Source organism: Podarcis cretensis (assembly GCF_951804945.1).
Source record: "Podarcis cretensis genome assembly, chromosome: 15".
NCBI classification, from domain to species: Eukaryota; Metazoa; Chordata; class Lepidosauria; order Squamata; family Lacertidae; genus Podarcis; species Podarcis cretensis.
The window spans coordinates 1740583-1753567 of NC_137185.1; the positions used below are offsets into that span (position 1 = coordinate 1740583).

Here is a 12985-nt window from a genome sequence, read left to right on the forward strand (position 1 = left end):
CTGCTATTAGTATATAAAACCCATAACTGGGGACCAGTTTACCCTGCATGTGCCTGCTCAACTGCTTTGATCAGCGAAACTATCACTGCTACAGGTGCCAGACAATACCTGTTCTGCATTTTTAAGAACCCAATTGCAGCACCTACCTATCAATATCAAGTAAGTGCCTTCGCTGTGCTCTTTGCAGTGCCTGCTAAGAACATTCCTGTTTTGCCAAGCCTGTCTAGGTGCTCAGAAAGGTAATGTGCATTTTAACCTGTTTTAGTATTTTAACTTTCTGTATGCCTTCCAACTATCGTTTATGAAAGGGATGGATGGATGACCCTTTGAGTCTCTTCCAACTCTACAATTTCAGGATTCAACTTGGTGGCCACGTAATGCTGGCTACCTGGGCCAGCCCAAGGAACAGGGAGCCCTGCTGCCCTCGGCTCTGCAGAAGCAGCCTTGCAAAGCAGGGATGGAGAAGTTCTGTTAGATCGGGGGGAAAGCTTTTCCTCTCCTCGTTAGCTCAGCTAATGCACTTGAGGTCTGAAAAGGTCAGGCGCATTGATGGAGCTTGCTAAGGATTAGCCAACAGGAGGGGGAAAGAAAGAGGAGGAGGAGGAGGAGGAGGAGGAGGAGGAGGAGGAGGAGGAGGGCTTTTTAACTTGGGTGAGGCCAGGGATGGGTGAATCTGGACATTTTGGTTTATCCTTTTTTTTACAGCCTAATGTTCTGTTCTCCACATTGGTTTGCAATTTATTTAAGGACCCCATGAAAAGTCATCAAGCATTTTAGTGCGGGTTTCTCCTAACACACACATTTCTGTATGCAGCTTCCCTTAACGTTCACGCTTTTGCAAAGCCATGTCCCCTCATGTAATGTGTTTTTGCATGGTCATTTCACTTACATATGCATTTTTTACTTTTTTTATTTCACAACATTTATATGCCGCTTGACGGTAAAGGAAAAAAAGTATCTCAAAACCATTTACAAAAACAATAAAACTGTCTGTTAAAAATAGTTTAAAACAACTATTTAAAACTGTTAAAAAATAAATAAACCAACTATAAGCTAAAAACCAGATGACATGGCAACATAGTCTGGACAGGCATTGTGAAAACGAAAATGTTTAAAGCAGGTACTAGTGGGCACTGGGAAGGCCTTCAGTCCTTGCAACTGTTTCATCAGGACAAGACCTCCTAGAGGGACCACTAGGCCTGAGCTGTGGCTTCTTTTCTTGAATAAACATTTAACTGCTCTGGCCTCGAGTGATTTATTGCTTTTGTTGCTGACCTATGCCTGGCTCAAGCCCTGACAACTGGCCCCAAGCTAGCATGTGCATTTTTGTACACAAAGGAACACAGGAAGCTGCTTTCCACTGTATCCTCTGGTTTCTCTGCAGGAAGCTGCCTGAAACCGAGTCAGACCATGAGTCCATCTAACTCAGTATTGTCTACACTGACTGGCAGCAGCTCTCCAAGGTTTTAGGCAAGGATCTTTCCCAGCTCCATCTGGAGATGTTACTAGGGACAGAGCCTGCAAAGCCTGGAGAATGGCTATGTTTCAAAATATGGCTGCATTCTGATCCACGCATAGATTTGGAAGGTGCAGGTTTGCTGGGTCCGCCTCTGAAAGCAAGCTGAATCCTCTGCCCCCCCCCCCATCTCTAGAAAGACCCACCGCTGGCACTTCCATACCTGTTGAGGAGTGAGATGAGCAGCGTGAAGAGTTCAGAGTACAGGCCTGAGGCGAGCGCCTCCAAGCACTCCAGAGCAGTTGTCTTTGGGCCTGGGGGAGCAAGAGACAAGAGAGACCACCAGTGAGGAGGAAAGGATAAAATGATGCATGATACAGAGAAAGTGGATAGAAAAAAGCTTTTCTTTCTTTCTTTTTCTCTCTCACAACACTAGCACTCAGGGAGTGATCATTTTATGATATTATGGCAGTAGACTAAGCTGTTATTGTAACTTTTGAATAATTGTTTATTAATTTTTTTAAAAATACAGAACTCGTTCAATGAAGCTGAATGCTGGAAGATTCAGGGCAGCTAAAAGAAAGGCCTTCTTTTGAACTACGGAACTCCTTGCCAAATGAGACAGCAATGGCCCATATGATAAATGTGGTATGCCCCACGGAGAGCCTCAAGGTCCATAAATAGCAACACCCTAGTGGTCCTGGGCCCTAAGGAAGTTAGATTGGCTTCAACCAGAGCCAGGGCCTTTTCAACTCTGGCTCCGGCCTGGTGGAACGCTCTGCCTCATGAGACCAGGGCCCTGCAGGATCTGATTTCTTTCCGCAGGGCCTGTAAGACAGAGTTGTTCCGCCTGGCCTTTGGCTTGGAGCCAATTTGATTCCCTCCCTCCCTCCCTCTCTTTCTTTTTTCTTTTCCTTCTCCTCCTGCGATGAGGCAATATTTTAATGTTCCATTATTTTAATGTTGTATTTTATTTTTGTTTTTAAGTTGTAATCATTCATCTTGTTTTTATTATTGCTTGTAAGCCGCTCTGAGCCTGGCCTTGGCTGGGGGGGGGCGGGGTATAAATAAAAAATTATTATTATTATTATTATTATTAGTATTAGTATTAGTATTAGTATTAGTATTAGTATTAGTATTGGTATTAGTATTACTAAAATGGCTTTAAAAGAGGATGAGACAAATTCATGGAGGAGAATAAGGCTTGCCAATAAGGCCAGCCCTGACGGCTATGTTCTCTCTCCACTCTGTGCAGCAATACGCCTCTGAATGCCAGTTGCAGGAGGGGAGAGTGTGGCTCTTGCGCTCCAGCCCTGCTTTTACAGATTTCCCACTGGGGCACCTGGCCAACCACTCTGAGAACAGGAGGCTGGACTAGAGGGGCCACTGGCCTCATCCAGCAGCCAGGCTCTGCTCATGTTCTTTTGTTTTTAATTCATCCCCCAAAAACAATACCTTGTGTGATGAGTGAAAATGGGGGTACATGCATTTTTTTAAAAAGCCCAGAATACTTTTTGTTGGGATTTCTAGACACAGAGTTGATTCCATGCAATTAGATGTGGGTTGGGATTTCCTATTTTTAGTTTTTAAGTATCTATTCATTTAAACATGCTATCCAATCCCAAATGTAGTGACATTTGGAGAAAGTGATCTTTGGAGTTTAAAAGCAATATATCCAGAAATTTATTCCTCAATCCTCTGCTACCATTGTGACATAATAATGGATAGATTCTAATTATGATTGTCATTTGGACCTGACCTCTGTTTATTAAAAGCACATTTAAAAATCCTTTGATGTGTGCCTACCCCAATCAACAAAAACCCTTTTAAAATGCCTCTCTTTAATCATTTTTGGGATGTACTTTTCTGTGCCACTGTTACATAGAAGGAAATTTATTAAAAGAAGAAAGTGTGGGTTGCATAGATGAAAATTTATTAAAACAAGAGAGTGTGTGTTGTATCCAATGTTGATTAGAGCAGACCCATTGAATCCAGTGGAATGAGTGGGTAAGATCAACAGTGGGTCCAACGGTCAAGCAGGTGATTTCTGCACATGCTATAATTGAAAATGGGGGAGGGGAGGCAGATGGGGCTCATCCACCGGGAAAGGTAGCCCATCTAGGAGAAGGAAAACTCTGATCCTAAACCTCCACTGCCTTGCAGGACATCCTTGAGAGAAGAAAAGGCTAAGGAGTAAACCCTGCACGGATCCAGAGTGAAGTCCCTAATACAGTTGGGTGGCGACTTGTACGCCTCCTTCCAGCAACTCCTGGAGTTGATGGAAATGTCTTGCTCTGCTTTCCTTTGGACCACACCAGTGACACTGAGGAGGGGTCTTGTTGTCTGGGCAGCCCAGAACCTCCATACAGCCCTGGGGAGGTCACTTGGGGGCTGCAAACAATGCAGGAGGCCGCAGTTACGAGTCCCCGGTCTCTGCAGCCACAGCAGGCGCTGTGATTCTCCAGCGGTTTGATTTCACCCCTGAAGGCACACACTTCCATTGTCTATCAAGACAGATGGATGCCAAGAGCAACAGACCCATTGAAATTAATGGATGTGACTAACATTTGTGTGTGCGTGTGCACATATATAAGGGACAGGAAGGACCAATGGCCCCGCCTCGCTCTACTTCTGAGGCTTCTGACCCTTGCAGGTTCAACTTACCTGAGCCATCTGCCAAGGCAGCTTCCTCTGGCCCCTGGCGGAAGGAGGTGGATCTTTGCAGGGTCCCTTTGGGCTGATGCTTGAAGATGGATGAGGACAGCTCTTCCAGTGTGCAGCCCAGCAGGTAGGCTGCTTTCTGGGCCCACTCGTGGCGAGCAAACTGCTTCCTCCCAGCTGAAGAGAGAGAGAGAGAGAGAGAGCGCATCAGGTCTGAGTCAAGAGAAGCGAAGAAGCTCCCTTGTGCTGGCCCGGTGCGGGTGGGGAAGAGGAGACATTTCTGGAAAGGACCCAAGGGCTCAGCACCATACGCAAGTCAGCACTCATCCTTCCCCTTGTCAACAGAGCGCTCCAGGCCCCACTCGCAACGTGGAAGGAGGAGCCCAGGAGTGGAGGGGAGAGGAGGGGCCTGCCAGGGGCAACACAAGCATCTGATTCTCCACACATGAACAGTGGAAAAGGAATAAAATTCATTAGGTGAGGGATCACGCTTTATCAGGGTTCGGCATGGCATGACCCACTGCTTGGCCTTGTCATCGTTCACATTGTACAGAATTAAAAAGCAAGACGTTGCTGGGGAAGGGAGGGGGCGAAAGAAATGTGAGGGGGCAAGGAGAGAGAGACATAATGAAAATGTATTTAGGAGCCTGATGAGGGGAGATTGGAGGTCAACAGCTTAATGCTTCTTGCCAGGCTAAGCATGGCAATGAGCCATTGCAGGACGGGCTGTAGGCAGCCAGGGAAGAAGGGGCTGTGGGGAGAATAGCAGAAAGGCAGCCCTCTCTCCGCCTTGCAAGAACTGGGGGGTGGGAGGTGGGGGAACAACCAGAAACATCACCTGCTGGTGACAGCCACCCAGCTGTCCACCTGTCCATCAAGAAACATAGCTGTGGCAGAGGGTGGTAGAGGATCTGCCTTGCCAGCAGAAGCTTCCCGGTTCAACCCTCAGTGGCATATCCTGGCAAGGTTAGGAGGGACACTCTGCCTGAAACCCTGGAGAGCCATTGCTGCCAGTCAGTGCAGACGATCCTGAGCTAGATGGACTCAGTGTAAGGCAGCTTCCTGTATTCCTAACAGTTAGTGGAGCCATCCCACTCTTAATAGTGGGGCTTCCTGGGGCCACAGAAGAAGGGGCACATCTTCAAAGGTTTCAGTTGGGGTGGGGGATGCCCACCCATAGATATCCAGGGGGAAAGGGATTATTTCTCCTTTGCGCAGGGAGTCATGAAGGACCAGGTGCTGCTCAGAAGTTAGAAGGTGAGGCTGTGCAGGACAGGCCTGGTCCAGCACATTTCGATGCAAAGCAGAAGGGACAGAAGACAATACAAGTTTTTTCGGGGGGGGGTCAATGATAGCCACACGCAGAGGTCCACAGTAAATTATGCCAAGCATTCAAGTTTCTAGACCCTCCCGTGCAAAACTGCTTCACATGTGACGTGGGGAAGGGAGGGAGGGGCACTGCAGCCGGTTTGAGGTGAAGATGGAAAGGACTGACCACCAGCTCCATGATGCATGCAGCCCCTAGGGCATCTGCAGGCAGGTCTGGGGAAGGCTGCCTGCCTGAAAGCTTGGAGCACTGCTGCCAGTCAGTGCAGGCAATATCAAGCTAGGTGAGACACCTAGCAACCTGATTCGGTATGGGGCAGCTTCTTGGGTTCTTATGTTTTTTAGGGAACGTGCCATAGCTCAGTGGCAGAGCACCTGTTTCATTCCCCAATGGTAGGGCTAGAAAAGACCCCCTGCCAGTCAGTGTAGAGAGCACTGAACTGCATGGACTAATGCAATTAGTCTCTGTATTCCTATGTACATACAGCCCCCCACCCCCTGCCCCCATGACCATAGCACAGAGGAAGAGGGTAAACTCCCAGGGCCACCCTGACGGCCCACTCTAAAGAGGTGCCGGGGCAGCAAGCTCACCAGGGGGAGGTGGTAAATGGGACTGAGCTAACCAGCCCTGTGCACCAGAAGGCACCAAACATGGGTATGGAGGAATGTGGGTGGAGGGGGATGAGGAAGAGAAAGGGCAGAGGAGAGGTGGATTTCATTGGGAGGGGGGCGCAAGGAAAGGGGGCTTTACCTTCGTCGCCGTCTGCATTGCAAAGGGAGCAGCATGCACCATGCAAACACAAAGAGAGGGGAGTTAGAACACAGCTTTGACATAAAAAGGTTCCTGCAGAGACATCAGGTGCAACAAAGGCAGGTGAGGCGCGCGCACACACACACACTTTCATGAGACAAAAAACCCATCCAAAGTTGTGGAGTTAAAGATAATTGCAGAAGGGGTCCAAGATTTCTGGGTTGCATATCACAGTTTGTCCCCACCAGCTAGATGGGAAGGAGCACAGCTCCAGGTGTCAGTGGAGTGGAGGCAGGACTGGGGAAGGGACATAGCTCAGGGGTATAAAGCAATGGCATCTCCCTGAAACCCTGGGGAGCCACTGCTGCCAGACAGTGCAGACAATACTCAGCCAGCCTGACTCAGTAGAAGGCAGCTTGCTATGTTCCTAAGGGAGCAAACTTCTCTCATGGATACAGCATCTGCTTGGCATGCAGAAGGTTGAGGGTTCAATCCCCAACAACATCTCCAGGTAGGGTGGGAGACACTCCCTGCCTGAAAAGCTGGAGAGCTGCTGTCAGTCAAACATTTTGGTAGATGGAGCACAGGAAAGCTTCCTATGTTCCAGAGCAAGGGCCTAAGACCTGCTCAGGATTTTAATATAGCAAGGAAAGGTTGAAAAAGAAAAATTGGCCACGGTTCCTTCCTAATGCCATGTGACAAGCAGAGGATCTCGTTGCCGCTGAGGGATAATCACAGGTGATCTAAAACTCAGGGATGAGATGTGGGCTGCCCACCACCGCCATGGCAACCCTGCCTGAATGATGGGGCTACATCTAAAGCAGAGATGCTGACAGCTCCAAACAACCGAATAGAATAGAATCATAGAGTTGGAAGAGACCACAAGGGCCATCGAGTCCAACCCCCTGCCAAGCAGGAAACACCATCAGAGCACTCCTGACATATGGTTGTCAAGCCTTTGCTTAAAGACCTCCAAAGAAGGAGACTCCACCCACCACACTCCTTGGCAGCAAATTCCACTGTCAAACAGCTCTTACTGTCAGAAAGTTCTTCCTAATGTTTAGGTGGAATCTTCTTTCTCGTAGTTTGGATCCATTGCTCCGTGTCCGCTTCTCTGGAGCAGCAGAAAACAACCTTTCTCCCTCCTCTATGTGACATCCTTTTATATATTTGAACATGGCTATCATATCACCCCTTAACCTCCTCTTCTCCAGGCTAAACATGCCCAGCTCCCTTAGCCGTTCCTCATAAGGCATCGTTTCCAGGCCTTTGGCCATTTTCGTTGCCCTCCTCAGGACACATTCCAGTTTGTCAGTTTCCTTCTTGAACTGTGGTGCCCAGAACTGGACACAGTACTCCAGGTGAGGCCTGACCAGAGCAGAATACAGTGGCACTATTACTTCCCTTGATCTAGATGCTATACTCCTATTGATGCAGCCCAGAACTGCATTGGCTTTTTTAGCTGCCGCGTCACACTGTTGGCTCATGTCAAGTTTGTGGTCAACCAAGACTCCTAGATCCTTTTCACATGTACTGCTCTCAAGCCAGGTGTCACCCATCTTGTATTTGTGCTTCTCATTTTTTTTGCCCAAGTGCAATACTTTACATTTCTCCCTGTTAAAATTCATCTTGTTTGTTTTGGCCCAGTTCTCTAATCTGTCAAGGTCATTTTGAAGTGTGATCCTGTCCTCTGGGGTGTTAGCCACCCCTCCCAGTTTGGTGTCATCTGCAAATTTGATCAGGATGCCCTTGAGTCCACTCACTCATCGCTCAGGGAATAGATTAAATCACAAACACACACCCAAAGCACAGGTGTTAGCAGCAAGCCAGCCGCTGCAAAACACTAGACACACACACACACACACACACACACACACACACACACACATTGCCCAAAGTGCACAAGGCAGTAGCTGTAGCGCTGAGCCCTGTGATGGACTGCCCTCTCCTGGTTATGTCTGAGTGTGACTGCAGAAAACATGAGGTACCAATTTCTGTTTCCAGAGCAGCGGGGCAGACTTGGGAGGCACAGAATCCAAATGAACCCTCTCTTCTTTGGGGTTGATGTGTGGTAGGGAGAGGGATAATCCATGCAGTTCTGCACTTTTACAGATGGTGCAGGCCAGCGCTTGTGATGTCGCAAAGGAATTTCCCAGCCACCCACTTTCAGAGCAGTTATCAACTTGAAGACAGAGCAGCTCTGTCTGGTTGCTCTGCTCCCTCAACTATTAGCTGTCAAGCAGCAATCCCTGTAATGGAGGTCAGAGGGTCAGAGAAGGAGCAAGTGGGTCGTCCTGCCCACTTGTCAATGGGGTGAGGGGAGAGACTGCAGAAAGCAGGATTGCGTCAATGATGTGCAGGGAGAGTTCAATCCTTTCTGCAGCTGTGTCTCTACCCACTCCACGTCTGAGATCACATATTGTTCAGCCATGAAGGCATGGGCCATTCACTATCAGCCTAACAGGGCTGTCGTGAGGATAAAATGGAGAGGTGGAGAAGAGTGGGGACAACCTTGAGCTCCTTGGAGGAAAAGGTGGGATATAAATGCGGTATTGATAATCAAATAAATGTTGATTTGGTAAGAAACAACCTCATAGGGGTCCAAGGAGGCTCACGTCTGGCCGAGAGGGGGTGAAGGTTTCCCATCCCTGTGTCCTAAAAGGAACCCCAAGCCCAATTCAGCAGCAACGAAGCCACTCCCAGCACCCAAGCAAGGCAGCTCTCGACGAGCTTGGCCCATTACCTTTGGTGGCTCCTGCAGCCCCCAAGTGATAAACGGCCCCCAGGACAAGCCAGAAGGCTTTCTGCTCATCACTGGAGATGCCCATCACTTTCATGGCTGCCTGGAGCTTGCTGAACTGCTGGGCGGCCTTCTGCTTCTCCTCCGGCTGCAGCCAACAGAAAATAAATAAAACAAAATACACAGTCAATTGGCCTGCACTAAAAAAAATGGGGAGCCTGTTTATAATTGCTCAGTAAATGGCATCTGCAGTAGGGCCACGTGGGGTCATTTCCTGTGCTGGCTTAGGTGGCACAACGGCCAAGATCCACAGGCCCACAGGTGGCCTGCTCAGGGCACTAGTACACACATGCTCCTGCCTCTTATGGTGAGAGAGTGAGCAGGGAAGCAAGAACAGGGACCCCACACAGCTTTTGATTAAAAATCTGCATGCAAGTCCTCAGGAACAAGGGTAAAAGCTCTTGGTGGTAGGTGACTTTTCCACTTTGTCCCGCAAAGCTAGTCAACCAGAGCTTTCACACAGCAGGGTTGTTTTTATTTAACAAAATTTATGTACCGCTTACTGGAAGGAAATACCTCCAAGCTGCTTACAATGAACAGTCGCTGAAGATACCAATAAAAGGCAATTCACATAAAGATAAAAGAAAACCAGTCATTATAAAACACTTATACTTGCTAAAATCACATCATCGAGATTACATGCTAAAATTAAAGGCCTCAGCAGGCTTGCTGGGAACAATGAAGCTTTTAGCAGGCACTGAAAACAGTACAATGCAGAGATCCAAAGTGTTGGGGCCGCCATGCTAAAAGACTGATTTCTTGCAAGGGCAGAATGAACATTATGTGGCACTCAGAGCAATGTCAGCCCCACAGATCAAAGCAGTCAAAAGAGGGCACATATGGGAGGAGGTGATCTTTCAAGCAAAGTGGTCGCAAAGTGGTCACGAAGCGCTGAGGGCTTTGCATACTAACAGCAATACTGTGAGCCTCTCCCAGTCACTAGCCAGCAACCCATGCAGACCTCTGATCCCCTCAGCTGCCCAACCGCCCATCAAGAAAGAGGAGAGGAGACATAGCTCAGTGGTAAAGCATCTGTCTTGCAAGAAGGTCCCAAGCTCAGTCCCCAATGGCCTCCAGGTAGGGCTGCGAGAGACTCCTGTCTGAAATCCCGGAGAGTCGTTGCTACCAGTCAGTGTAGACAATATTGAGCCAGATGGTCTAACTCTAGCTCCACCCCTTCTACGACTGAGCCACCTTACCTTTGACAGGGGTACAATCCCAAAGACGTTGTTTTCGGCCAAGTGGTTGAAATGAAGCTCCGTCCTGGGGGTGGAGGGGAAGAGGAGAGAGTCAAGAGAGAGTGCTGGAGGCAGCATTCCAATTCAGAAAGGCCCACTTTGCCCTCCCCCCCAGCCCACCCCCTGCACTAAAACAGGGGTTGCCTTGGTTTGCAGGAACCCTGTGGATTTTGATTTATGTTCAGCTGCCTCCACAGGATGCTTAGAAATTGAAATGATTTGCACATTATTACCCCAGCCAATAACTACAAGATTATCAGGCCCATGTTTTATCACAAAACATCCAAGACCTAAAGGGTTTGAATTGCCCTCGTTTTTCTTATGTGATGTTGTAGTTTTTGCACATAAATAAAAATCTTTTTAAAGCAAAAACAAAGGCTACGCTTGCCAGAAGCAGACAGAATTCCTAAAACCACTCAGGACATCAAGGCCCATGGTCTGCACTGTCCTGCCCCCTCACTTCAGGGCTGGCTGGGCTACGGTTAATCAGTGGGGAGAGACCTTCCTTCCTTATATGCACAGAGGCATTTGAATATATCCAAAACAGATCTGAAGAGGCTGACAAACCCTCCCAAGGCAGAGCTGTGAGACTTGTCTCACCACAAAGGACATTTTCATGACAATTTTGGACAGTGGGAAAGCAACATAGGAGGAGGCCAGTCACACATAAGAAGAGCCTACTGGATCAAGTCAATGACCCACCTAGTCCAGCATCTTCTTCTTACAGTGAACAACCAGATACCTGTGGGAAATCTGCAAACAAGACTCGAGTACAAGAGCCCTCTCCCCTCCAGTGGCATCCAGCAACTGGTATTCAGAAGCATTGCTGGCCTCCAGTTCCCAAGGCAACCCCAGCCAGTAATCTGGGCCCTGCATTTCAGACCAGTTGAAGGTTTCAAGTAGTCCTCAAAGCCACCTTTGAAAAAGCTAGCTTGCTTCCTTCCTTCCAACCCATTTTGAGAACCCCAAGCCAGGAGGACACTGCAACACATGCAACCAGGCAGGCGCTGGTCCCTTGGGTTGGGAGCTGCAGCAGCCTCCTTACCGGAGGGCATTGTCCGAACAGGCCAGCAAGTAGTAGAACACGTTGAAGGTGGCCTCATTCGCGGGGCGCTTGGCAACCCTGAGTTTCTCCAGCAGCATTGTCTGAGGGATGCAATCAGAGAGAGAAAAGGTCTGCGTGGTACAAGGCCAGAGGGTTCCCACTTTGGCCCCAAGAACTTCCTGCAGCTCCTACCCCACCCCACCCCACCTTCTGTCATACTCTCACTTCTGGCTAATTTTGTGAGGCTCAGGACCATCACAGCCATGACAGCATGCCCTATAAGCCCCCTACTACTTGCAAACGCAAAAAGGGCTGTAACTCAGTGACAGAGCACCTCTTCTACATGCGGAAGGGTCCAGGTTCAATCCCCAATAGCATCTCGAGATAGGGCTGAGAAATACTACCCCCCACATGAAACCCTGGATCATAGCTGCCTGTCAGTGCAGACAATAATGAGCTAGATGTGCCAATGGTCTGCCTCCAGAGAAGGAAATTTTCTACATTCCTATTTAAACCAGCTTTTAATAAACCAGCCTGGAATTTCACTTTATTTTTGAGGGAAGTATGATAGCTCAATGGCAGAGCATTTGTTCTGCATGCAGGAAGTCCCAGAAAGTTCAGTCCAGGGAGGGCTGGGAAGGCCCCCTGTCTAAAACCCTGGAGAAAGGCTGTGAGTAGACAAGTCTGAGCAAGATGGACCAAAAGTCTGACTTAGGATAAGACAACTACCAGTGCTCCCTGCTGCAGGGATACAAGAATGCAAGAACATAGTAAGAACCTGCTGGAAGTGTATGCAACACACACAGACACACCCTCTCACCTGCACAGAGGCAGAGGCCACCTGCCCAGCCTGGTCAAAGTCCAGCGAGATTATCTGTGAGAAGCGGGTGGCGTTGGCGTTCAGGCTCGTGCCGCTGTTGCCAAAGGCCTCCAGGATGGTGTACAGTGCTTGCCACTTCTCCGCTGCCAAGGCAAAGCAAGGAAAAGCATGCAGGGGCAGACCATTGTTGTGCGTGCGGGCACGCTCACATAGGTGTAGATGAACTGGCAAGCATGTGTGTGCACCCCACCCCCACAACCCCAATAGACCGGTCATCATCTCAAGGGGCCGATAGGGACCCCTTACCTGACTGCATCACCCCTTAGCAGATTTGCCACCCCCCCGACTGTGTGGCACTGTGCCATGCAAGTTACTCAACTCAAAGCAAGGGACATTCTGAGTGTCAAATGGTTAGCATCCCTGTGAAATGCAGTGCTGACAGTTTCAATCAGGCACCACCCATCCAGAAAGGAATACGGTCAGATTTCAGAGGAGCTGTCAAGTCAGAGAGAAAAGACAGGATCCTGGCTGCTGGAGGTTGAAGTGACAGGCTGAAAAGGGCACTACAGCAGCACACAGCAACCAGTAAACCAGAGAACAACAACAGGGGTCAGCACTTCTCCAACAAAGAGTAAGCTGAGGGCAGTTGCAGCAGGATTCAAAGGTGCGTTTTGAGAGTGGAGGGACAGGGATAGGAAAGAGAGACTTAGGTAGCCCAAGGCATGTCAGTTCATGATCCGCTTGCCTCTTCCATTATACCAGCTCAGCTCAGCTTTGCAAGAGATTCCCTTACAGGCCACTGTGAAAAGAAGATGGTCAACTAGATGGGCCACTAGGCCTGATCCAGCTGCAAGGCTCTGCTGAGGTTCTCTGCGAGATCAGCAAAGT

The 12985-nt window shown here is 48.9% G+C and overlaps 1 protein-coding gene across 15 annotated transcripts in view; it reads right to left on the reverse strand.

Annotated features, from left to right (window-relative positions):
- Positions 1 to 12985, reverse strand: part of MYO18A (myosin XVIIIA) — a 143397-nt gene that overhangs the window by 70614 nt on the left and 59798 nt on the right. For 14 of the 15 annotated variants that reach the window (XM_079955346.1, XM_079955345.1, XM_079955347.1 and 11 more), the window contains 7 exons: positions 12098 to 12240; positions 11278 to 11378; positions 10194 to 10257; positions 8938 to 9082; positions 6195 to 6206; positions 4121 to 4294; positions 1680 to 1770 (listed from right to left, as the gene is read on the reverse strand). In XM_079955346.1, the coding sequence (XP_079811472.1) occupies positions 1680 to 1770; positions 4121 to 4294; positions 6195 to 6206; positions 8938 to 9082; positions 10194 to 10257; positions 11278 to 11378; positions 12098 to 12240 (730 nt within the window). The remainder of the gene's footprint in view (positions 1 to 1679; positions 1771 to 4120; positions 4295 to 6194; positions 6207 to 8937; positions 9083 to 10193; positions 10258 to 11277; positions 11379 to 12097; positions 12241 to 12985) is intronic. The other variant, XM_079955348.1, reaches the window with a different exon arrangement.